Source organism: Ursus arctos, unplaced genomic scaffold (genome assembly GCF_023065955.2).
Source record: "Ursus arctos isolate Adak ecotype North America unplaced genomic scaffold, UrsArc2.0 scaffold_16, whole genome shotgun sequence".
NCBI lineage: Eukaryota > Metazoa > Chordata > Mammalia > Carnivora > Ursidae > Ursus > Ursus arctos.
This window is the reverse complement of record NW_026622830.1, coordinates 29,375,762-29,400,995: the sequence shown is the minus strand read 5'-3', so window position 1 is coordinate 29,400,995 and position 25,234 is coordinate 29,375,762. Positions and strand designations below refer to the sequence as shown.

General features: G+C 36.4%; 1 protein-coding gene across 2 annotated transcripts in view; it reads left to right on the top strand.

The window, feature by feature from the left end:
- RNF24 (ring finger protein 24) overlaps nucleotides 1–25,234 on the top strand; it is a 74,751-nt gene that overhangs the window by 3,048 nt on the left and 46,469 nt on the right. The window contains exons 2-3 of one of the 2 annotated variants that reach the window (XM_048222191.2): nucleotides 475–528; nucleotides 1,928–2,056. Coding sequence is in view for 1 of the 2 variants with exons in the window: in XM_048222190.2 (XP_048078147.1) it covers nucleotides 976–995; nucleotides 1,928–2,056 (149 nt within the window). In the remaining variant the exon portion in view is untranslated. Of the gene's footprint in view, nucleotides 1–474; nucleotides 996–1,927; nucleotides 2,057–25,234 lie in introns of both variants that reach the window. The other variant, XM_048222190.2, reaches the window with a different exon arrangement.

Genomic DNA, 25,234 nt, shown 5'->3' with positions numbered 1-25,234 from the left:
ACGCTCTCTTTCACGCGCGCAAAAATAAATAAATCTTTTAAAAAAATAAAACCAGTAATAAAGTAATGTTATGATGTATTAACTTATATGAAATTGCCATTTTTTAGATTGGTGAGTAGTAAAAAATCAGCAGTTTCAGAATGTTGAACTACTTTCAACTCTTAGCAGTTCCTTCTGATATTTACCTTTATATTTACTTCGTTCTTAATGTTTAAACTTATTTCTTGATTTTCCATCTTTGGACATCATCTATGGACTTCTATTTTGGAAGTTGAGGACTTGGTTGTCTTACATAACTACAGTTCCCAGTTAAGTCACTATTCAGTATTTATATAACTGTGACAATGTACCTGTTATTCGCAGATGAGCCATGTAGCGTACTAGTATTACATTTTCTATCTTGTACTTTTGTTTCTCTAAACTAAATAATTGCCTCTTGTTTGTTTTTCATTTGCTTTGTTTTCTTTGTACCAGTCACTGACTCATCCTCAAATTCTGACAGAACTGATAATCTTTCAGCATTTTCAGGTAAAGTTTCATTTCTTTTTCCTACCTGTCATCTAGGACTTCCCTTTGTTATCATCTTGGGAATTCTTTTTGCCTTCCTCCTGTATTGGATCCTCTACTTCCTGAATCCTATGTCTTCCATTTTCTGTTGTATCTTCCGGAGACTGGGCACATACAAAGTGAAATTCTTCCTGATTTCAGAAGTTGCATATCTGGAAATGTCTTCACTTAACCCTCACACTTGAATAGTGGTTTAGCTGAATATTGAATTCTAGATTGAAAATTAGTGTCCCTCTTTTGAAGGCATTTTTCCATTAGCTTCTGGTGTTGCTATTAAGAGGTCCAATCCAAGTCTAATCCCCATTCCTATTTTTCTCCCACTCTGGAAGATTTTCAGATCTTCTGTTTTAGGATCTCAGTTACCACAGAGAAAGTTTCTTCAAGCAATGAAAGGCAATCACCTCTGAAATGTACAAGAAGATTATCAGGTGCATTTTTAAAAATCTGCCTTAGGAAGTAGCAGAAGCATTCATGACCAAAAAGAAATAATCTTTAAGCTTCATGATTAAATGTCATGACTAAATATGACAAATATATTATTTACAAGAATTTCTGTTGTGAGAAGGTGGAGACAAATGGAACTATGTAGACCACAGCTTGATTGGATATTGTTAGTGACTGTGACATGGATATATATGCTCTTGGATACATATTTTTTATTTTATTTTTTAGCCAGGAATTTTTTTTTCTATTTATAGCTGTTTTATCTCTCATCTGGTTTTTCCATGAATGCACATAAGTGGTTGAATATTAGAGACCCTTAGATTCATGACCAGAAATCTGCAGTGGACTCTCAGCACTGCCCAGGAAAGCGATCAGATTCCTAATATTTTTGCCTATGACTGTTTAATAATTTCTTCCCACTCTTTAAACTCATGAGCTGCCCACCCTTCCCCATGCAGATAAGCAGGCTTCATATTTCATTGAGGTTTAGAAGCTATAAGACAAATAGCACTCAACTTCTACTCACCAAATCTAGAAATCCACCTTCCTTAGGGCCCATGTTTTATGTTTTCTTCCTGAGAGGCCAGCTTCCCTCCCTTCCATATTCCCCCTCATACCTACTTAAGGACTTACTCCTGATTTTATGTCTCTCTTTTGAATCATCAGCAATTCCCCAAGGCACCATCTATGTCAGCATACACACATGCTCTGATATTGCCCATTTTTAAAAATAATTTTAAAATTATAACAAAATTAAAAACAACTTCCCCCTGCCTTCCTATCCATCTCTCTCATTTACCTTCATAGTTAAATGTCACAAAAGAGAAATCTACATTTCCTTCCTACCTCCTCTGTAAAATGTATCACTTTGAAATTATGTTGTTAACTGATTTTTTTGTCTCTTAACCCTCACTAGGTCAGCTCCAGGAAGGCAAGGACTTCCATCTGTCCTGTTTACCACTCTGTCCTTTAGAGTAGCAACTGGAACAAGCACCTACTCAACAATACATGGGCAAAGAAAGGAAAAACAGACATCTTTAACCTGGTAGAATTTTCTCTTTAAAAATTTCTGACAAGAAAATTGGTATTTGTTAAATTTTTTTAATTACCACTTTTTAGAAAAGATTTCTTTATTTTAGAGAGAGAGCATGAGCAAGCAAGAATGGGGGAGGGGCAGTGGGAAAGAAACTCAAGCAGACTCCCTGCTGAGCATGAAAACCCAGGCACTCAATCTCAGGACCCTGAGCTCATGACTTGGGCCGAAATCAAGAGTTGGGCACTTAACTGACTGAGCCACCCAAGTGCCCCTAATTACCACCTTTTGCTACACTTAGAGTTGAAAAAATTACGAAGACTATATTTATGATTGAATTTTTCCCTACATTTCATTCTTTCATAAGTATAACTTAACCCTGGCAGTTGTGCACCCAGATTCTTGGAGCAAGACTGCTTGGAGTTGAATTCCAGCTCGTGCAGTTTAGCCATGTGACTTTGGACAGGTTTCCTGATGACTCTATTTCTTCATCTGCAAGATGGAAATAATAGTACCTACCTCATATGTTTGTTGTGTATATCAAACGAAATAGTATGTAAAATGCTAAAGTCAGTACTTGGCATGGGGTAAACACAATGAAAACTATAATTACAGTTATTATTTGTATAATCTTCTCCAGTTTCTAATATTTGATGTAATATTTTACTCAGAGTACTTCTATCTTGCAAGGTATATTGGCTATAAATGCATCTCATCTGTTTTGGGGTTTTTTTCTGATTGCTTGCCTCTCTATTCCCATATTAGTATAGATTAGTGATAGAATAGTAAAATGATCTACAATTGACAGATTAGTGATAGATCAGTTGAATGATCTATAATTGACAGATGAGTTCCCTTTTTTTTTTTTTTTTAAAGAGAGGGAGGGAGGAGGGGCAGAGAGAGAGGAAGAAAGAGAATCCTAAGCAGGCTCCACGCCCAACTCAGGGCTCTATCTCACAACCCTGAGGTCACCTGAGCCAAAATCAAGAGTCCAGCGTTTGACCACCTGAGCTACCCAGGAGTCCTGACAGATGAGCACCCTATAGCACTTCCCAACAGTTTGGTCACTTGATAAGTCATTTCGACCACTTAATAAAATATTTTTATGTCAAACTAAGTCCTGTTCTTTGTTTGGCTTGCCTGGAGGAGAGGTCCTTCATTTTATTCCAGATTAAGTTTTCTTATTTCTAGAAATGGAACTTGTAAAACACCAATACATTATTAACAGTCTTTTTTTTTTTTAATTAGCGGTAAGAAAAAAAAAAGCAGCTGGAAGACACTGTTGTTTTCACTTACTAGTTGGCTGGGAAGATAAGTATATGTAGCAATACAAAGTCTACATTGAGGGCCACATGAAGGATACAGAAAGGCTCTGGAGAAGTTCAGAGTAGTGAGTGTCGTGTCCTACAAGCCTTACAACTTTCCTAATGTTAAATTGTCTGTTTAGCCTGTTTATTTTGAAAGTTTGCTTAATCATGGGAATGGTTTAGATTTTAAGGTACATAATACACAAGATAAAATTGAGAGCAACTTTTAACTTTAGAAATTATTTCTTGAAGTAATTGACTTAGCAGTTTTTCTGCCTCTTTCTTTTCTTATCTAGGTAGGCAGTGGGGATTCCTCCAATTATCTGAGCATTTCAGACATCAGAGTGTAGTGCTGGGTAAATTGAGGGTTCAAAAAGAATGCCAGATGGTTTGAAAGGAATTGTGATCACTCCAACTAGTGCAGCCCATCAAAAGCCAGCTGGCTGAGTTTCCTCTGCTCTGGAGGTAGGAACCAGACACTTTGTTCCATGCCAGCTGGCCCAGGAGTAGCTGGCCAGTGGCCTTACTTTGGGTTGGCCATTCCTGGGAAAACCAGCCTGGGCCCTCCATCTGCCCTGAGAACAGTCTGACACTAGAGAGTTGCTCTGTGCCTCCATGGTACTCCAGAGAGTTGGAGCAAGCCGGAGTGGCAAGGAAAGAAAGCCACTTTTTAGATACCATTACAAATGAACCTCACCTTAAGTTGTAAATTTGCTCTGAAAAAGTGAAATGCAATTTGAATTTTTATGCATTCAGTGCTGTCAGGTATACTAGAGTCGCTTACTACCAAAGTAACTGTAGTGAATGTTTTTATATTATAAATAACTTCCAGTTTACCAGCTTTCCAAGTTCCTTTTTTTGTTGACTTTTCTTAAAGTGAGGTTTGCCTGTTCTTTTCATTGTCATCTTCTAAAGTTTTGGTCATTCGGATTAGTGAATTTTCATCTTGTCATAAAATTTGCTTCTATATAAACTGTAGGCTTCTGTGGAAGGTTAATTATGTGTGTTGCCTTAAAAATCTGTGTCTCATTTTGTCTGTTACTTGTTTTCCCAACTAGGCAGATGTTTGTATCAGATACAGTTCTTCCATTAGCAAACTTAATGTGAGAATAATTTAACTGAGAACAAAAGAAGTACAAATATGGCACTGCAAGTGTGAGCATTCAATTCATTTGATGACTGTGCTTATTTAAGAATTGTAAAAATTAATAATTTTGCCACAGTCTGTCAGTATGCTTTGTTACCTTCAAAATTTTTTTTCATTTGGAGATTGAAAGGTGCATTATCTATGTTTGTTAAGTTCATCTCAGCAAACCAAAAAATTATGAACTTCTTATATCTCTTTATTGTTCTCTCCCAACTCTGAGCATGAGAAATTATGCTCAGTGGTATAAACTTCAAATAGAATCTAGGTGTCCTATCCAAGTAGGCTCTTCATCTTGAACTGAAAGAAAAAATTTGGCAGATAATAAAACACCAAACTATGAGCTAATGTAGTTTATAGGAAGTGGGTGGGAAGGGAAATCAAAGGTGTACGCTTTCATTCTTTTCCTTTAGCGCAAAAGAAATTGCAGAACTTCTTCGGAAACACCCTAGAAATCTCCTGCTTGACTATACTTAAAGTTTTTACTTAAACTTATTCTTCTTGAAAACAGGCCAGAATGAATTTTTGTGGGAGTGAGAATGATTTTTTTAAATCAAAGAACAGTATATCAAAAGCCAGGGACACTATTACACGCAGAAAATCATCCTTCACATTAGCTAACCTTTACTACATACCTTTTATGCCAGTAGCTTTACATGCATTGCTTATTTGCTTCTTATAGCAACCCTCCACGAATTGTTCACGGGTAATAAAAGTTCAGCGAAGTAACCTGTTCAGGTTCACAAGGTCAGGAGCCACGTTTAGAACCCAGGCTTTCATCCTCCAACTCACCACATGTCACAGTTGGTGACGTCAGCTTTCACAGGAATATAGCTCTTTCCTATTCAAATGCTATCCTGCACTGGCACTTTCAGAAGACTATGGATAAAGGAAATTCAGAGACTGTTGCAGAAAATAGCAGGAGAACAAGGAGAGATTTGGGGAACCTTTACATTTTTTTTAAATGTGTTCTGATGCTCTTGATATAATTAACCATTGCAGAACTGCAATAAACAAAAAATACTCTGAAGTAAGTAAAAATGACTAGAAGGGGCTATATAGTTTCCTAGTGTCATCATGACAAATTATAGCAAAATTGTTGGCCTACAACAATAGAAATTTGTTCTCTCACAATTCTAGAGGCCAGAAGTCTGAAATCAAAGTGTCAGCAAGGCTGCTGCATTCCCTCTAAAGACTCTAGGAGAGAATCCTTCCTTGCTTCTTCCAGCTTTTGGTGGTACCACATAGTCTTTGGTTTGTGGTTACGTAATTCTAATCTCTGCTTCTCTCTTCACATGGCTTTCTCTTCTTTCTCTTGTAAAAACACTGTCATTGGAGTTTGGGCACCTGGATAATCCAAAATGATCTCATCTCCAGATTCTTGATTACATCCGCAAAGACCCCCTTTTCCAAATACGGTCATGTTCACATGTTCCTCAGGTTAAGATGTGGACATATCTTTTGGGGCGCCACCATTCAGCCCACTATAGGGAGTAAGAACTTCTTTGGTAATAATTTTCATTTCCACTGCTATATCATGCAGCATCCCAGATTAGACAAGTATTTGGTATAGACCATGATGCAAAATGGGGAAAGGTGTTGGAAGTATAGGATAGAAGACAAGTTCAGAGGAAGGTTTAGGGAATCAAGGAAGATTTCATGGGGTTGTATTGCTTATGACAGATCACGAAGAATAGATGGTTGGGATAGCCTGGAATGTGCAGATAGTGGAAATACCCAGAACAAAGTTAGCGAGGCATATTCAGAGAACCATAACTAATGCATTTGAATAAAGTGTGGTGCTTAGAGAAATAGTGGCAAATGGGGTTGAAAAGTCTGAGCTAATCCATGGGAGGCCTTTAGTGTTGAGTTGATGAATTTGTACTTTGTTTAGCGTTGCTTATCCATGAGAACACTGTATTACAAAGGTTTCTAACGGGCCTTCTGAGCTATGATAAAACCTTTCAGAAAAAATCTACATTTTTCTTTCTATAAGAAGATTTTCAGAGGGATTCATAACGCTAAAAAAAGGTTAAGAATCACTGCTCTAGTAGAAATGAAATGTTTTATGCTTTGAAGATGTTTCTGGAAGATTATTGATTTTCCATTTGGTTTACTTTGAACTACTTTGAAGATAAGAAAATGGAGCTCCAAAGAGCCTTCCTTAGTCAGCACTCTTCTGTGGAATACGTTATGAATGTTGCATACTTAAAGTTAAAATAGTATTTCAGGAGGGTTGTAAAGTAGGTCCAAGGTTCTTAGGAAAGTGATCAAATGATTACACAAAAAGAAAAATTCATAATATTCAGTTCAAAATGCAGCTGTGACTTCTGTTTTCTGTGTCTCAATTTTCTCTATTTCAATTCACTACCATTTAGAACTCCAAAATGATATAAAAGCATGACACAGTTCTGAGGAGAGGAAACCGACAGCTGCGTTCTTAAAAGATTTTTTTTTTTTTTAATGTATTCTGTAAAACTGCTTGTTCTCTGCTGTGGGTTTTCAGTGGAATAAACTATTTCAGGAATAAAACAGTATATCACATAGCTGTTTGAATGTCTTTGTCCATTCAGTCTGCTATAACAAAATACCCTAGCCTGAGTATCTTATAAACAACAGAAATTTCTCACAGTCTTGAATGCTGGAAAGTTCAAGATAAGGCACCAGCAGATTCAGTGTCCAGTGAGAACCCACTTCCTACTGCATAAATTGTACTTTTCATTGTGTCTTTTTGCTATGTCATCACGTGGTGGATAAGGGCAAGGGAGCTATCGGGGCTTCTTTTATAGGGGCACTAATTTCATTCATGAGGGCTTCATCCTCATGATCATCTCCAGATACCATCATATTGGGGATTAGGTTTCAGTACATAAATTGGGGGTTGGGAGATACAAACGTTCAGTCTATAGCACTGACCATATGATATAAGGAGAAAATCAGTGCTTTTCCATATAACTCAATTTCTAAATAATCAACTGTCATTGATTTTTTTTTATTGATCCATTTATTTTCTCCCTGAGATTAGTATTACTTAATAGGTTTACCTGTACTGTTGTTCAGGCTTCTCTGCTAGTGAGATTCTTCTTTTTCATTTTTTTTTATTATACAAAATTGTAAATACTCTCAAAAGTAGACAAATAGTACAATATACCTCCATATGCCCATCACTTAGCTATTCAGCTATTATCAAGGTTTTGCCTCATCTGTTTCATTTATCCTTTTTTTCTTTCACTTTCATTTGCTGAGGTATTTTAAAGCAAATCTCCAGCATTTCAGTATATGTATCCTGACACATTTCTAAATGCATATCTTAAAAAAGTAAAGATGTTGTATTATAGAACCAAAATGCCATTCTCACACATAAAATTAACATTTACTCCCTGGTGTCATCTAATAGACCGAATTCAGCTTTGCCTGATTGTCTCAAGAATATCTTTTTTAGCGATGTCTTGTTCACACCAGGATTCAAAGTCCCAGGACCATAGTTGATCAGTTTGTCTCTCGTGTCTAATTTGATCTAGGGCAGTTCCTCTGCCCACCCTCTCTCCCCACCTTTTTTGGTGTGTCATGGACCAGTTGTAGGAACTGGGTCATTTGTCCTGTGGAATTTTTTCACATTTGGGATTTGTCTGTTTCATCATGGGTCAATTTGTTGATCCTGTATGTCCTACAAATGGAAGTGACCTCTAGAGGCTTGACTAAAATCAGACCTCAGTGTTTTGGCAAGATTGTTTAGGAGGTTGCTAATATTACATCGCATCCAGAGGCCTGCTATGTCTGGCAACCCCACTTGTAGTAATGCTGAAAGACCCCACTGATGGTCATGTCAGTATTAGATATTTCATCCATTGTGGTAGAATGGTGATTTTCTTATTTTGTTATCTCTTCCACATTTATTAACAGGAATTCTGTAAAGAAGACTACCTCATCAAGTAGGGCTGTTTGGGGTTACCCTGAAATATGCTTTGTATGAGAGACTGTCAGGTAGTTTTATAATATCGTGTTTTTGATAAAAATAATGAGTTTGAATCAGAATAAAAATAATTGAGTTAATCTTTTGTTTTAAGGAATTTTACAGTGAGATTCTGAGTACTATAGCAAAATGTGAATGAGTGCTTTTCTTTTACAATTGAGAATGTGGACTCCATTTGCTCTGAAAGTTAAAGGTTGTGTATGTGAAAGCCTGTTATAGACTAGAATCAAGCAGTGGAGAGGAAAAGAGTATTAGATTAGGATTAAAAAATCAAGGGATTTCCAGAGTCAATTTGGCCCAGCCCCTGAATGTCTGATCCATTCATTCTTCTTAGGCTGAGCATTTTGTGTATGTGTCCCTAAAATATTGTCAGTGTTTTCATGAAATTGGCTGTAGACTAAAGAAATCAAAGTTGTATGTTATAGAATTAATGCTTAAATATCTTTAAAGACAGATAATTCTTCCTTGAATATCATTCTTTTTATTTAATTGTACTTTATGGGAGTCATTTGGTCACCATTTCTCATAATTCCTCATGTCTTCATGTTCTTATACAGTAAAACTACTGAATAAAGTCACGCTGAAAAAAGCCTTACTTATTTGTCCTGCTCCATTTTACCTTTAGTCAGATTATTTTCATTCAGTTTCTGAATTAGTTTGTTGTGGGGAAAGTAACATGGTATTAAATAAAAATTAAAGGGATGCCTGGATGTCTCAGTTGGTTAAGCATCTGACTTCAGCTCAGGTGATGATCTCAGGGTCCTGGGATCCAGCCGGGTGTCCAGCCCCACGTGAAGCCCTGCCTGGGGCTCCAGAGTCAGCGGGGAGTCTGCTTTTCCCTCCCTCTCTGCACTGCCTCTTTCCCCCACCCCTCCCTGAGTTCATGCGCTCTCACTCTCTCTCAAATAAATAAATAAATACAGAAAAAAAAAAAAAGACCAACGTTCTTAGCTTAGTGACCATATCTAGAGAGCCTCTAATGTTACTTGAGAAGGCCATTTAAAGTATGTGCTAGTATGATTTCTCACAGGCAAACTCTTGTATTATTATGCTGTTTATTTTTAAATAATAATACTGTGGGTCTTTTCAAAAAGATAGAGAATGCTATTATAAAGGGATACCTCAAAAGACCATAGATAAGATCAGTATACTTATTTTTAGTCAGTTGAGCTAAGCATCAAAGCTAAATTACTCCTCATCAGGTCTCTAAAATGGTTTTAGTATTGAAAATTACATTTTCCCTAGGTTTCAGCCCCAAGGGAAAAAAAAAAAAATCCATTACATTTTCCTACCCATAGAACAGATGCTTGTGGGACACCTACTCTCTTTAAGTCATTGCACTTATTGAGTAGTACGGTTGATTTCACCATTTGGATGAAGATAGTACTTTTTTTTTTTAAGAGCCCTCTAGGAAATTGTGTTTCAGTGGTTGCCTCCTCACCCTCATGTAATGCGACCAGAAGCCCCTGGGCCTGGACCCCACCATGCAGCCTTTGTCCTATTCCCTTGTTTGTTAAGTGCTATGTGGGCTGGAAAGTGGTGGAGCGCTGGGATTAGTGGAATTGAAACTCTGTTCTTTGGAGGCCACAAAGCTTATACATTCTCCTTTCTATCCTCTGCCAGACACAAGGGTGGCTTTTGTCTTTTTAGGAATATTTCAATTATTTCAACCAGTATGCTGCTTGGATTTACCATCTTTATTCAGGTCAGTAAATGCTTATTGAGTATCTTTTAAGTACCAGGTATTGTTCAGTCTGAATTTATAGAAATCTCACATCTTGTGGTAAGAAACTCTTGTTGAATAACTCCAGCACATTTAGTGAAGTTAAGGTATAGTTCAATTCTGAATTTATTTGATCTGAGGTTGTAATTCTAATATTCTTTTTCTGACATTTTAAATATGATCTGACTTAAAAGTTCCTATAAAGTGAATGAAAACTGGCTCCTTATAAGGAATTTCAGTACTTTCTACAGGCTAAGATAACTAAGCACAGATGCAGTGAAATCAGTGAAACCTGCATTTAGATTTTATTCAGACTAACTTTCCAACTTCGTACAGTTACAAGTTTATTTTCATAAAGGCAAAAAAGCCATGTGGTATTTAAGTTCTGGCCCTACTATTTGTTAACCGTGTGGCTTTGGTGAATTACTACCTCTCTTAGCCTCAGATGGAGGTAATTATAATGGAATGCTTCAGAGTTATTGAATTTATAATTGAATTACTTCAGAGATATTGTGAGTATAGTCTATCTCCTTTGATAAAATGCCCTCCTCATGATTTTTGTCGTTAGGCAAGGGATGGGACATGGAAAGAGTGAACACAAGAACAAACAATCTTTGCTACATCTCAGTTCTCTCCTTTTCATATGGATGGAACCAGTTATGCTGCATTTTAGCCTGGCTACTGAGCTGTGGCTGGTTAGAAGTTCCATTCCAGTGGTGGTCAGATGATATTAAAAAAAATTGTTACTACTTAACTGCTCTACATACTTTCTTAACTTTTTAGGAGATTCTGGATGCATCATTTCTGGTGGTTGTCTTAAGTCTGCTTTCAACCTCCCCTTTATTTAAACAGCTTTTTTGAGACGTCATTTATAGCCCATATATTGAAAGTGTGTAATGCAGTGGCTTTTGGTATATTCAGAGTTAGGCATCCATTACTACAATCACTTTTAGAATATTTTCATTATCATTATCCCAGAAAGAAACCCTGGATCCTAGCCATCACTCCTCACTGCCCACCCCCACCCCCACTCTCCACCCTAGGCAATCACTAATCTATTCTTTCTGTCTCTCTAGGTTTGCCTATTCTGAGCTTTCATATGAAAAGAATCAGACAATATGCGGTCCTTTGTGATTGGCTTTGTTTTACCTAGCATGACATTTTCAAGGTCTATGTTCTCTTTTATAACAAAAAGGTATATTAAGGTTCCTAGAGACACACTGACCTATCCTGCGGGAAGAAAAAATGAAAGATTTTTTTTAAATAAAGGTAACTGGTATCCCAGGACTGCTTGTCAGTCACAAATGATGAGAAAAGCCCTATAAATAGTTACTGTAGCTGCAAACCAAAGAATGGTATTCTAACATTGAATGTGGAAAAGATTCATGTCTCAGCATTCTTTTTAGCTCCATTTGTTTATATGAATAATGTCATAATTATTGGTACATCATTCAGTATGGATAATAAGATATAACTCTATGGGACTAATGTAACTAAAACTGTTGCACCACTGTCGTTTTTCTTTGCTGTTTTCCTTTTGTAACTAATTTTCCTGCTGAATACTCTGCATAACTCAGACATATGATATAATGTCTGTGGTTACATGCTACATGTTACATGCTAATGTTTGTGGTTGCATATGGCATTTTTTATTTTTATGTGAGCCTGATGAGCTAAAGCTTAGGTATTTTATTTGAGGATAACCAATGATTATATATATTAGAATAAATGTTGGAAACAGGATGCACAGAAATAAAATCTTCAGAGCATATTCCCCCCAAATTTGTGGATGTAGTTAAAAAAGCTGGGGGGGGGGGGGAAGCAGTCTTTTGACTTTGAAAAACCCAACTTCTCTGTGCCTCAGGTTCTTCCTCTATAAAGTGGAGCAATTGGACTATGATGATTAATGCTGATGGTCTTTAACTCTGTGGTTCTGTGAAGGTAATTGATAAATATTACTGATGGTTCTAGATTACTTCCTACATTACATCAAGAAGTTAGCATTGTAATGTCAGATTTCCTGTGTTCTAATTACTTAACTAATGTGGTGTCATGACAGAAGGCTAATGATATGTCTTAGCAAAAATCATATTTTTCTGTACGAGAATTAGAAGCCATGGTCTGTTATTCCAAATGGTCTGTTAATACAAAATAATTTAAAATAATACTTACCTAGAACACCTACTTATTAAATAAATGGGTTCAGCTATGAGTGGAAAAAAACCCAAAACAACAAGTGGCTTAAAACAACATTAAATTTTATTTCTCACTCATGTCCAAGTTGACATAAGTCTGGTTTGGAAGTTCATGGCATCAGGGACCTCTTACCAATTGTCCCTTTTTCCTTTTGATACTCTACCCTTCCTCTTGGGTGTAAACCATATTCTTATTGAGCAAAATGGTGGCATCCACATTACAGGAAGCAGGATGGAGAAAGGGATGAAGCAGAAAATAGAAGTTACCTTCAGTGCCGTGTTAAGCATTTCCACGTGAATCCATGAGACATGTGGCCATGCGTAGCTGCAAGAGTAGCTGGGAAATATAGCCATGTGCCCCATTAAAAATTCTACCTATAGTGGAAGAAAGGAAGAAAAGATATTAGGAGGTGGGCAGTCTACTACAATCTGGTTAATGGTAAACAAAAGGGAAAACTAAAGAGCATTTGTCATTGTATCTCTTCCACCAAAGAAAGGAGCATTTTATATTTCTCTAGGTGATACTGGTTCTCAAAATGGAAATGTCATTTTACAGGTGAAGAGCTGACAATGTAATGGGAACATCTCAAGAATACGTGATTCGCTTTTCTGTAACTGGGTTAATGCACAGGATCTTCCAAGAGAGAACTGCTAGATATATTTCCTGGTTTGAATTCATGAGTTGATATTATGTTTTATGAGCTAGCCTCTTGTGAGTTTAGTTAGTATGAATTTTTCCCACTGAGCCCAGTAGCCCCTAAGAAAACTGATCAAACAGAGAACAGACCCAACCCTAGATGTACAGTGACGTTACTGGGAACATATGCCCTATAAGGCTTCATCTGACCTGAGACACCCATCTCTTATTCCTGATCTTAAAGGGAGAAAAAATTATACACTTGTAGATAGTCTTTACTATATCCATCTACAAAATCAAAATAATAGTGTTTCACATGATGAAGATTTGTAGTGGTCTTATAAAATGTTTTTATATAGGAAAGAGCTTCCAGGGCTAATGATATTGCAAGTCTTGACTCTTAAAAATCCGTTTAGAGAGAATGATTTACTGTTCTGGAATGATAGTGACCTTTTCAGAATTTATGAAAATACGAAATCAGCAGAAACAGACTCACCCCCAGAATATTGAAATAACATGTTCCATCTGTGGTATTATCTCAGCTGTTCCATAGTCTGCCTAAAATCATCTTAAGGATGAAGTCTTCCCTTATCTTTCTTAAAAGAACAAAGTGATCCCAGTAGACAAAGGAGAGACTTTGAGGCCATGCATAGGACTATAATATCTAGAAACTTAAGGTAATTATCACCAGTGTCAAAGTACCAAGCAGCCTGAATGCTTTGCTGGTTTCATAACTATTTGAGGTTTGCTGAGTTAGTTGTGAGCATCTTAGAATTCTCCTACAAAATTAAGATCTAAAAACTGATAGGCTTTTGATTTACACAATTTAACCATCTAGAAACTGTTGTTGAAGAAATGTAGCTAACTAATCCCTGTTTCCCAGAATTCCGTACTCCAAGTCACTTCCAAAGGCAGTCCACTGATAGCCCAGGCTCGAAGATTTGGATTGGAACAGGGTGGCCCGGGAAAATATGGCCTAGGTTCAAATTATCCCTGACTCAAAATTCAGACACCCAACTCAATGCTAACCTCACACCAAAGAACCAGAAAAGACCTTGATAATGTTGATGAACACTCAACTATATACCAGGTACACTCTCCAGAGACAGATGTAACTTACCACATGAGGAAATTGAGACTTGCCTGCAGTCCTAGTGAGGGGAGTGGCTAAGGTTGAGTCTGCACTTAATGCCTCTGCTGTGGCATCTTCCATAGAGCTCAATTATTGTGGTGGAGCCCTCTGATTTACCCTCATTTCCTGGCTGATGAATTTCTAAACAACAGATATATTGTTTTCTCTCATTTTTAAGGCTGTACAATAACAGAATCTTGCAATCAACAGAATCTTTTTCATTTGTTAGCTTGTTCTTGCTTTACCACTCTAGAAGTACTTGCAGCTTATTTAACTCTCTTGTTTAGGTTTTAGTACATATAATTTATGCCTCGTAATCTTTCTTCTTCAGGGATTCTTAGCTCATGTAAGAATTCTGAAAAACCATTACCTTTTCTGGTAATTAAGAATTCACCAATAAAGTTCTGGAATTAATGTGCTCAACCCAGAACTCTCAAGAATAGGAGGTAACCTATAAAGGTTTATAGAGGACCTTCTAGCCACTTCTCCCAAAGTAACTTGGATAGGGTCTAGAGACTGTGTACTTTCCCTGTGGTTCAGGATTTGAATTAGAGTCACCCACAGCTCAGCTACTTTTATGCTACAATTTACAAAAGGGGGTCCATATGTAAAGGAAATGTAGTGCCTTCTAATAACCTTTTGTGTACTTGAATGTAATTATTAACTTACCTTGCCTATAGACTGAACAAACTCAAGTCCTTTAATTTAAAAACGAATTAATCTTTCATGACTGCTTCACTAAACAGAGTTGTATTGATTTCTGTCTGATACTGTTTTTCCAGGGAGTTATAACTGGATTGTTGATATATTTTCTGTGAACAGATGTCTTAAATACAATTGACTTCTCCAGATTGTCACAGCCAATATTCCCCTTTACTTAAAGAATGGCTCTTTTTCTGTCTTTAGGGCCACTCTGGCTCTTTATTTCAGGGTGTTTTCTTGGTTATTGCATACACGCAGCAATGCCCAAGACAGGTTTTCAATATTCAGTGCTGTTTCCAGAAATGCCGTGACATTTTCAGAATAAAATAAACTTTGATTAATTTTAATTTAAAAGACACAGTTCTTTGTCACAGATTGGAGAAGACTAAAGAGACACAACTAAATGTGATGTGAGATCTTGGATTGGATCCTAGAAAAGCAAAAGAACAACAGTAGAAAAACTAGTGAAATTTGAATGAAGTCTGCAGTTTAGTTACTAGTATTCTACCAGTGTTGATTTCTTGTCCTTATACCATGGTTGTGTAAGATTTTAACATTAGGGGAAGCTAAGTGAAGGTTTTGTGGTAACTTGTGCAACTTTTCTGTAAATCTAAAATAGTTTCAAAATTTAAAGTTTATATATTTAATATATATATTTATATATTTAATACACATATTAAATTATATATATATTATATATATTATATATTTAATAAATATATTATATTATATTTATTATATATTATAAATATATATATTATATATATATATAAAATTTTTTTTTCACAGTTCCAAATTGTTTGGTATTATGGTGTTCACCTTTCTTGAGTCTGTCTCTAAGGCATTGACAACAACCCAGGATCCATCAGTATACTCACTACCCACAGGAACTAGTTATAGAAATCATTTGATTTGTGTATCCATTCAGACACTAACAGTCTTAGTAAGGTCCATGGAAGACAGCAGGATCTCATGGGAAGAGTAAAAGATTTGGATTCAGATGTGGGTTTCAGTCCCTCTTCCGCCACTCAGTGGTTTCAGTTGGGCAGCTAACTGGAACTTTCTCTCTCTATTCCATCATCTGAATACAGAGTGTAATACCCACCCCACAGTGATTTTAAGGATTAAATGAAATGTATGTATGTGAATGCTAGTCATAAACTCTTAAACACTATGCAAAATGTTCATTTCTGTTCATATCCTAAAGAATTGTTTGAAGAAAAAAGATTCTCCAGTTTCAGCAATTTTGAGGTGATTTTTCCCCTAGATTAATTGTATTGCAGCATTGAGTGCAATCAAAATCCATAGGTGATATATTTATAATTGTGCGTACAATATTTTGAATCTTTTATCATTAACAATCAGTTTGAACTTGAGCCAATATGACCAAGAAACACAAAGCAGTAAGCTAAATGTTATATATATAGTCTATTTAACATAGAGATTTTACATGCACATTATTTTTACTTATTTGAGCCAATGTCTAGCCTTTTCGCTTTAGAAGTCATAACACTAAGAAGAGAATTTCAAATATGAAAGCTCCAAATTTGTTCTCCTGATATTTAAAGCGAAAGCCATCAATGGAATCTATGGAGCTATTTTCAAGACCCTACCAATCATATGAGACTTTTAATCGTGTAGTTTGTGTAGTTTGTTTCCAAAAGTTATTCTATAACAAATAGAAAAAAAAGGAGCTCAGTCAAAATATTTAAGTAGTGCTGCCAACTGTGGTGAAATTTTATTTTTTTTTTAAATTTTATATCTGAGGGATGTAAAGTTGATTCAAAGTCCATGTTTCAGATGGTTAAATGCTCTGATTCAGAGCCTGGTGAAGGGCTGCTTTGTGGCTTCAATCATACGTTAATTCTTCTTGCTGTGTCTGTCTACTGAGTTAGCTGCGTCACTAGGGCAGCCTCACGTAGATCAATCAGGTTCTTTTTCGAAAAATTCCAATCTACAGCCAAGACCAAAAGATCAAAGAAATAGAAGATCTTCTAGTGAAGTCAAGAGCTTCTCATCAGTAGTCCTCAAGTGCTTACCTTTGAATAAGAGAAATATTAAAAAATTGTTACTGAGTTGGTAAAATGAAGTAGTAAAATCCTCAAGGAATGCATTTTCCAATTCGGTAAAAAGTTTATTGGGAATAGATGGAGCCCTCCTTAATATATGGTGTGTATATGTGTGTGTGTCTGTGTCATGCTCTGCACATCCTATTTACTGATGAAACAGCAATCTCATAAGATTACGAGTAAGACAATATCCATTGTATTTTTAACATTGTTCTAGAAATATTAGACAACTCAGAGAAGAAATTACTTATATTTAGTTGTAAAGGAGAAATTAAGATCATCATTAAATAATTAAGCAAATGTTGATTTAAGATGGATAGCTATAGGGTATTTATTTTTTATTTATTTATTTTTTAAAGATATTATTTATTTATTTGACAGAGAGAGAGAGACAGCCAGCGAGAGAGGGAACAGAGGCAGTGGGAGTGGGAGAGGAAGAAGCAGGCTCCCAGCAGAGGAGCCTGATGTGGGGCTTGAGGCCTAGGACTCTGAGATCACGCCCTGAGCCAAAGCCAGACGCTTAACGACTGAGCCACCCAGGCGCCCCAACTATAGGGTATTTATGAAATAGCTAATAAACCTTGTGGAAAATTTTCCTCACCAAATCTATCCAGAAAAAGTCAAGGTTTTCAACCAAGTCTTTAAAATAATAATCAAATTTGAAAAATCCTTACAAATCTTTACAAACAACACAGGGAACCTTTTTCTATTTCCATTTATAAATAATTTTCTATACTCTTTAATAAGTAATATGTGCACATATTATAAAATACAAAAGGTATTTTAAACAAGTATTCAGTGAAAAGTCAGTCTTCTTCCAGCCCTGTCAGAGACAGTTATTGGTACCAGTTTTTTTTGGGCGGGGGGGGGGGGGGGAATATCCTTCCAGAGATGTGTTTGGCATGTACAAAGTTAGTTTCTCTCTTGATCTTTTTACATTTATGGTAATGTGCCACATACACATTTTTGTACCTTGTTTTTATTTTGTTTACTTAGTAATATTATCATGAAACTGTGCCACATCACAACCTACATTTTTAAGCTTTTTTTTAATCATCCAGTGCTCATCATGACAAGTGCACTCTTTAATACCCATCACTTATTTCACCCATGCCCCCACCCACCTCTCCTCTGGTAGTCATCAGTTTGTTCTCTGTAGTTCAGAGTCTGTTTCTTAGTTTGTCTCTTTTTTTCCCCTTTGTTTATTTGTTTCTTAAATACCACATATGAGTGAAATCATATGGTATTTGTCTTTCTCTGACTTACTTTGCTTAGCATTATATTCTTAGTTCTATCCATGTTGTTGTAAATGGCAAGATTTCATTCTTTTTATGACTAATATTCCATTGTATATTTATACGTCTTCTTTATCCATTTGTCAATCAATGGACCCTTGGGCTGCTTCCATATTTTGGCTCTTGTAAATAACACTGCAATAAACATAGGGGTGCACGTCTCCCTTTGAATTAGTGTTTTTATATTCTTTGGGTGAATACCCAGTAGTGTGATTGCTGGATTGTAGGGTAGTTCTATTTTTAACTTTTTGAGGAACCTCCATACAGCTTTCCAGAGTGGCTGCCCCAGTTTGTATTCCCACCAACAGCGCAATAGGGTTCCTTTTTCTCCACATCCTCCCCAACACCTGTTGTTTCCTGTGTTGTTGATGTTAGCCATTCTGACAGGTATGAGGTATATCTCATTGTAGTTTTGATTTGCATTTCCCTAATGATAAGTGACGGTGAGCATCTTTTCATGTGTCTATTGGCCATCTGTATGACTTCTTTAAAGAAATACCTGTCCATGTTTTCTGCCCATTTTTTAACTGAATTATTTGTTTTTTGGGTGTTGAGTTTTATAAGTTCTTTATGTATTTTAGATACCCTTTATTGGATATGTCATTTGCAAATACCTTCTCCCATTCCAGAGGTTGCCTTTTAGTTTTGTTGATTGTTTCCTTCACTGTGCAGAAGCTTTTTATTTTGATGTAGTCCCAGTAGTTTATTTTTGCTTTTGTTTTCCTTGGCTCAGGAGACATATCTAGAAAAAAGTTGCTATGGCTGATGTCAAAGAAGTTACTGCCTGTGTTCACTTCTAGGATTTTTATGGTTTCAGGTCTCACATTTAGGTATTTAATCCATTTTGAATGTATTTTTGTGTATGGTATAAGAAATTGGTCCAGTTTTATTTTTTTACATGTTGCTGTCCAGTGTTCCCAACACCATTTGTTGAAGAGACTTTTTCCCATTGAATGTTCTTTCCTGCTTTGCCAAAGATTAATTTTTTTTTAATTCAGTTATTGGTTTTACTAGTTTTTGTAGAATCTTTTGGATTTTCTACATATACAATAATGTTGCCCATAAATAATGACAAATTAATTTCTATTTTTAAATTTTCTTAATTTAAATTCAATTTAAATTCAATTAATTAACATATATTGTATTATTGGTTTCAGAGGTAGCAGTCAATGATTCATTAGTCTTATATAATACCTAGTGCTCATTACATCATGTGCCCTCCTTAATGTCTCTCACCCAGTTACCCCATCCCCCACCTCCTTCAGCTCCAGCAACCCTCAGTTTGTTTCCTATGATTAAGAGTCACTTATGGTTTGTCTCCCTCTCTCGTTTCATCTTTTTTTTCCCCCCTCTCTTCCCCTATGATCCTCTGTTTTGTTTCTTAAATTCCACCTATCAGTGAGATCATATGATAATTGTATTTCTCTGATTGACTTATTTCGCTTAGCATACTACCTCTGGTTCCATCCACATATTTGCAAATGTCAAGATTTCAGTTTTTTTGATGGCTGAGTAATATTCCATCGTATATATATTCACCACATCTTCTTTATCCATTCATCTGTCGATGGACATCTGGGCTCTTTCCATAGTTTGGCTATGCTGCTATTAACACTGGGGTGCAGGTGCCACTTTGGATCACTACATTTGTATCTGTGGGGTAAATACTCAGTAGTACAGTTGCTGGGTCATAGAGTAGCTCTATTTTCAACGTTTTGAGGAAGCTCCATACTGTTTTCCAAAATGGCTGCACCGGCTTGCATTCCCGCCGACAGTGTAAGAGGGTTCCCCTTTCTCCGCATCCTCACCAGCATCTGTTGTTTCCTGACTTGTTAATTTTAGCCATTCTTTTTTTTTTTTTTTTTTTTAAGATTTTATTTATTTATTTGACAGAGAGAGAGCCAGCGAGAGAGGGAACAGAAGCAGGGGGAGTGGGAGAGGAAGAAGCAGGCTCCCAGCCGAGGAGCCTGATGTGGGGCTCGATCCCAGGCCGCTGGGATCACGCCCTGAGCCAAAGGCAGACGCCTAATGACTGAGCCACCCAAGCGCCTCAATTTTAGCCATTCTGACTGGTGTGAGGTGGTATCTCATTGTGGTTTTGATTTGTGTTTCCCCGATGCCGAGTGATGTTGAGCATTTTTTCATGTATCTGTTGGCCATTTGTATGTCTTCTTTGGAGAAATGTCTGTTCATGCCTTCTGCCCATTTCTTGATTAGATTATTTGTTCTTTGGATGTTGAGTTTGGTAAGTTCTTTATAGATTTTGGATACTAGCCCTTTCTGTGATATGTCATTTGCAAATATCTTCTCCCATTCTTTCAGTTGTCTTTTGGTTTTGTCAACTGTTTCCTTTGCTGTGCAGAAGTTTTTATCTTGATGAAGTCCTAATAGTTCATTTTTGCCTACGTTTCCCTTGCCTTTGGAGATGTGTCTAGCAAAAAGTTGCTGCCACTGAGGTCGAAGAAGTTGCTGCCTGTGTTCTCCTCTAGGATTTTGATGGGTTCCTGTCTCACATTTAGGTCTTTCACCATTTTGAGTCTATTTTTGTGTATGATGTAAAGAAATGGTACAGTTTCAATCTTCTGCATGTGGCTGTCCAGTTTTCCCAACACCATTTGTTGAAAAGACTGTCTTTTTTCCATTGGACATTCTTTCCTGCTTTTTCGAAGATTAGTTGACCATAGAATTGAGGGTCCATTTCTGGGTTCTCTGTTCTGTTCCACTGATTTATGTCTGTTTTTATGCCAGTACCATACTGTCTTGATGATTACAGCTTTGTAGTACAACTTGAAGTCCAAAATTATGATACCACCAGTTTTGGTTTTCTTTTTCAACTTTCCTTTAGCTATTCAGGGTCTCTTCTGGTTCCATACAAATTTTAGGATTATTTGTTCCAGCTCCGTGAAAAAAGTTGATGGTATTTTGATAGGGATTACACTGAATGTGTAGCTTGCTCTAGGTAACATAGACATTTTAACAATATTTGTTCTTCCAATCCACGAGCATGAAATATTTTTCCATTTCTTTGTCTCCTCCACAATTTCTTTCATGAGTGTTCTATAGTTTTCTGAGTACAGATCCTTTACCTCTTTGGTTAGGTTTATTCTAGGTATCTTATGGTTTGGGGGGAAGGTGTAAATGGGATCAACTCCTTAATTTCTCTCTCTTCTGTCTTATTGTTGTGTATAGAAATGCAACGGATTTCTGTGCATTGGTTTTATATCCTGCCACTTTGCTGAATTCCTGTTATGAGTTCTAGCAATTTTGGGGTGGAGTCTTTTGGGTTTTCCACAGAGTATCATGTCATCTGCAAAGAGTGAGAGTTTGACTTCTTTGCCAATTCAGATGCCATTTATTTTTGTTGTCTGATTGCTGAAGCTAGGACATCTAGTACTATGTTGAACAATAGTGGTGATAGTGGACATCCCTGCTGTGTTCCTAACCTTAGGGGAAATGCTCTCAATTTTTTCCCATTGAGAATGATATTCACTGTGGGCTTTTCTTATATGGCCTTCATGATATTGAGTATGTTCCCTCTATTTCTACACTGTGGACAGTTTTAATCAAGAAAGGATGCTGTACTTTGCCAAATGCTTTTTCTGTATCTATTGAGAGTATCATATGGTTCTTGTCCTTTCTTTTATTTATGTAGAGTATCACATTGATTGATTTGTGGATGTTGAACCACCCTTGCAGCCCAGGAATAAACCCCACTTGGTCATGGTGAATAATCCTTTTAATGTACCGTTGGATCCTACTGGCTAGTATTTTGGTGAGAATTTTTGCATCTGTGTTCATCAGGGATATGGGCCTGTAATTCTCAGTGGGGTCTTTGTTTGGTTTTGGGACCAAGGTAATGCTGGCCTCACAGAAAGAGTTTGGAAGTTTTCCTTCCATTTCTATCTTTTGAAATAGCTTCAGAAGAACAGGTATTAATTCCTTAAATGTTTGGTAAAATTTCCCTGGGAAGCCATCCAGCCCTGAGCTCTTGTTTGTTAGGAGATTTTTGATTACTGCTTCAATTTCCTTGCCGGTTATGGGTCTCTTCAGGTTTTCTATTTCTTCCTGTTTAGTTTATACATCTCTAGGAATGCATCCATTTCTTTCAGATTGCCTAATTTGTTGGCATATAGTTGTTCATAATATGTTCTTTTAATTCTTTGTGTTTCTTCATTGTTGGTTGTGATCTCTCCTCTTTCACTCATGATTTTATTTATTTGGGTCCTTTCTCTTTTTGATAAGTTTGGCCAGGAGTTTATCAATCTTATTAATTCTTTCAAATAATCAGCTCTAGTTTCATTGATCTGTTCTTTTCATTTCTATTTCATTGATTTCTGCTCTAATCTTTATTATTTCTCTTCTCCTGCTGGGTTTAGGCTTTATTTGCTGTTCTTTCTCCAGCTCCTTTAGGTGTAAGATTAGGTTGTGTCTTTGAGACCTTTCTTGTTTCTTGAGAAGGGCTTCTGTTGCTTCCCTCTTAGGACCACCTTTGCTGCATCCCAAAGATTGTGAACAATTGTGTTTCCATGAATAAAAAAATTCTTTAATTTTGTGGTTGACGCATTCATTCTTTAGTAGGATGCTCTTTAGCCTCCATGTATTTGAGTTCTTTCCTCTTGTGATTGAGTTCCAATTTCAAAGCACTGTGGTCTGAAAATAGGCAGGGAAAGATCCCAGTCTTTTGGTACCAGTTGAGACCTGATTTGTGACCCAGTGTATGATCTATTCTGGAGAATGTTCTATGTGCACTTGAGAAAAATGTGTATTCTGTTGCTTTAGGATGGAATGTTCTGAATATATCTGTGAGTTCCATCTGGTCCAGTGTGTCAATCAAAGCCCTTGTTTCCTTGTTGATCTTCTGCTTAGATGATCTGTCCATTGCAGTGAGTGGGGTGTTAAAGTCCCCTAGTATTATTGTACTATTATCAATGTGTTTCTTTAATTTTGTTATTAATTGGCTTATATAATTGGCTGTTCCCATGTTAGGGGCATAAATATTTACAATTGTTAGATCTTCTTGTTGGATAGACCCTCTAATTATGATATAGTGTCCTCCTTTATCTCTTATTTCAGTCTTTGGTTTAAAATATAATTTGTCTGAGATAAGGATTGCCACCCCAGCTTTCTTTTGTTGTCCATTAGCATAATAAATGGTTTTCCATCCCCTCGCTTTAAATCTGGAGGTGTCTTTGGGTCTAAAATGAGTCTCTTGCAGACAGCATATCAATGGTCTTGCTTTTTTATCCAATCTGATACCCTATGTCTTTTGATCGGGGCATTTAGCCCATTTACATTCAGGGTAACAATTGAAAGATATGAATTAAGTGTCATTATATTACCTGTAAAGTCACTGTTCCTGTATATTGTCTCTGTTCCTTTCTGGTCTATGTTACTTTTGGGCTCTCTCTTTGCTTAAAGGATCCCTTTTAATATTTCTTGGAGGGCTAGTTTGGTGATCACAAATTCTTTTCATTTCTGTTTGTCCTGGAAGTTTTTTATCACTTCTGTTTTGAATGACAGCCTTGCTGGATAACGTATTCTTGGCTGCAGATTTTTCCCATTTAGCACATTGAATATATCATGCCAGTCCTTTCTGGTCTGCCAGGTCTCTATGGATAGGTCTGGTGCCAGTCTAATGTTTCTACCCTTGTAGGTTATGGACCTCTTGTCCTGAGCTGCTTTCCAGATTTTCTCTTTGTCTCTGAGATTTGCAGGTTTCACTATTGTATTTTGGGGTGTCAGCCTCTTTTTTTGATTTTTGAGGGGGGTTCCCTGTGCCTCCTGGACTTAGATGCCTGTTTCCTTTCCCAGTTAGGGAAGTTCTCTGCTATAATTTGCTCCAATATACCTTCTGTCCCTCCCTCTCTTTCCTCTTCTTCTGGGATCCCCATTATTCTAATATTGTTTTGCTTTATGGTATCACTTATCTCTTGAATTCCCCCCTCATGATCCAGTAGTTGTTTATCTCTCTCTTCCTCAGCTGCTTTATTCCCCATCATTTTGCCTTCTATATCACTAACTGTCTCTTCTGCCTCATTTATCCTAGCAGTTAGAGCCTCCATTTTTTATTGCATTTCATTAATAGTCTTTTTGGTTTCGACTTGGTTAGATTTTAGTTCTTTTATTTCTCCAGAAAGGGATTCTTTAGTGTCTAATGTGCTTTTTTTCAAGCCCAGCTAGTATCTTTATAGTCGTTATTCTGAACTCTAGTTCTGAAATCTTACTTATGTCCATACTGATTAGGTCCTTGGCAGTTAGTACTGCCTCTTGTTCTGTTTTTTGAGGTGAGTTTTTCCATCTTGTCATTCTGTCCAGAGAAGAATAGATGAATGAGAGAACAAAATACTAAAATGGTAACAATAACCCCAGAGAAATATACACTAAACAAATCAGAAGAGACCTGAAACCAAAAAAATAAAATAAAATAATAATAATTATTTAAAAAGAAGAAAAGAGAATATAATCAGACAGGTGAACAGAATAGAGCCATACACTGGATCATGTGTGTGTGTTGGTCTGTTTGAAAACTAGATTCCAAAATTGTAAAGAAAGAAAAACTTACATACGTACAAAAAGAAAATTAAGTACACTGAAAGGATAGAATGTAACTGTAAAAATGAATATTAAAAGACAAGGAAAAACAAAAGACAAAAGAAAACAGCAACAACCAAAAAGGAAGGGATATAAACAGGTGAACAGAAGAGAGCTATACACTAAATCCTGAGTATATTTTGGTTGGTTTGTTAGAAGAAATTACATCTCAAAATTGTAAAGAAAGAAAAACTTGTATGTATGCAAAAATAAAACTAAATGCATTGAAAGGATAGGATGTAACTGTAAAAATGAAAATTTAAAAAGACTTTAACAAAACAAAAAAAGGGAAGAAGAAGAAAAAAGAGAGAATATGATTAGATAAGTGAATAGTACAGAGCCATACACTAGATTTTGGGTGTATTTTCGTCTGTTAGAAGAAATTGCATCCCAAAATTGTAAAGAAAGAAAAACTTACATAT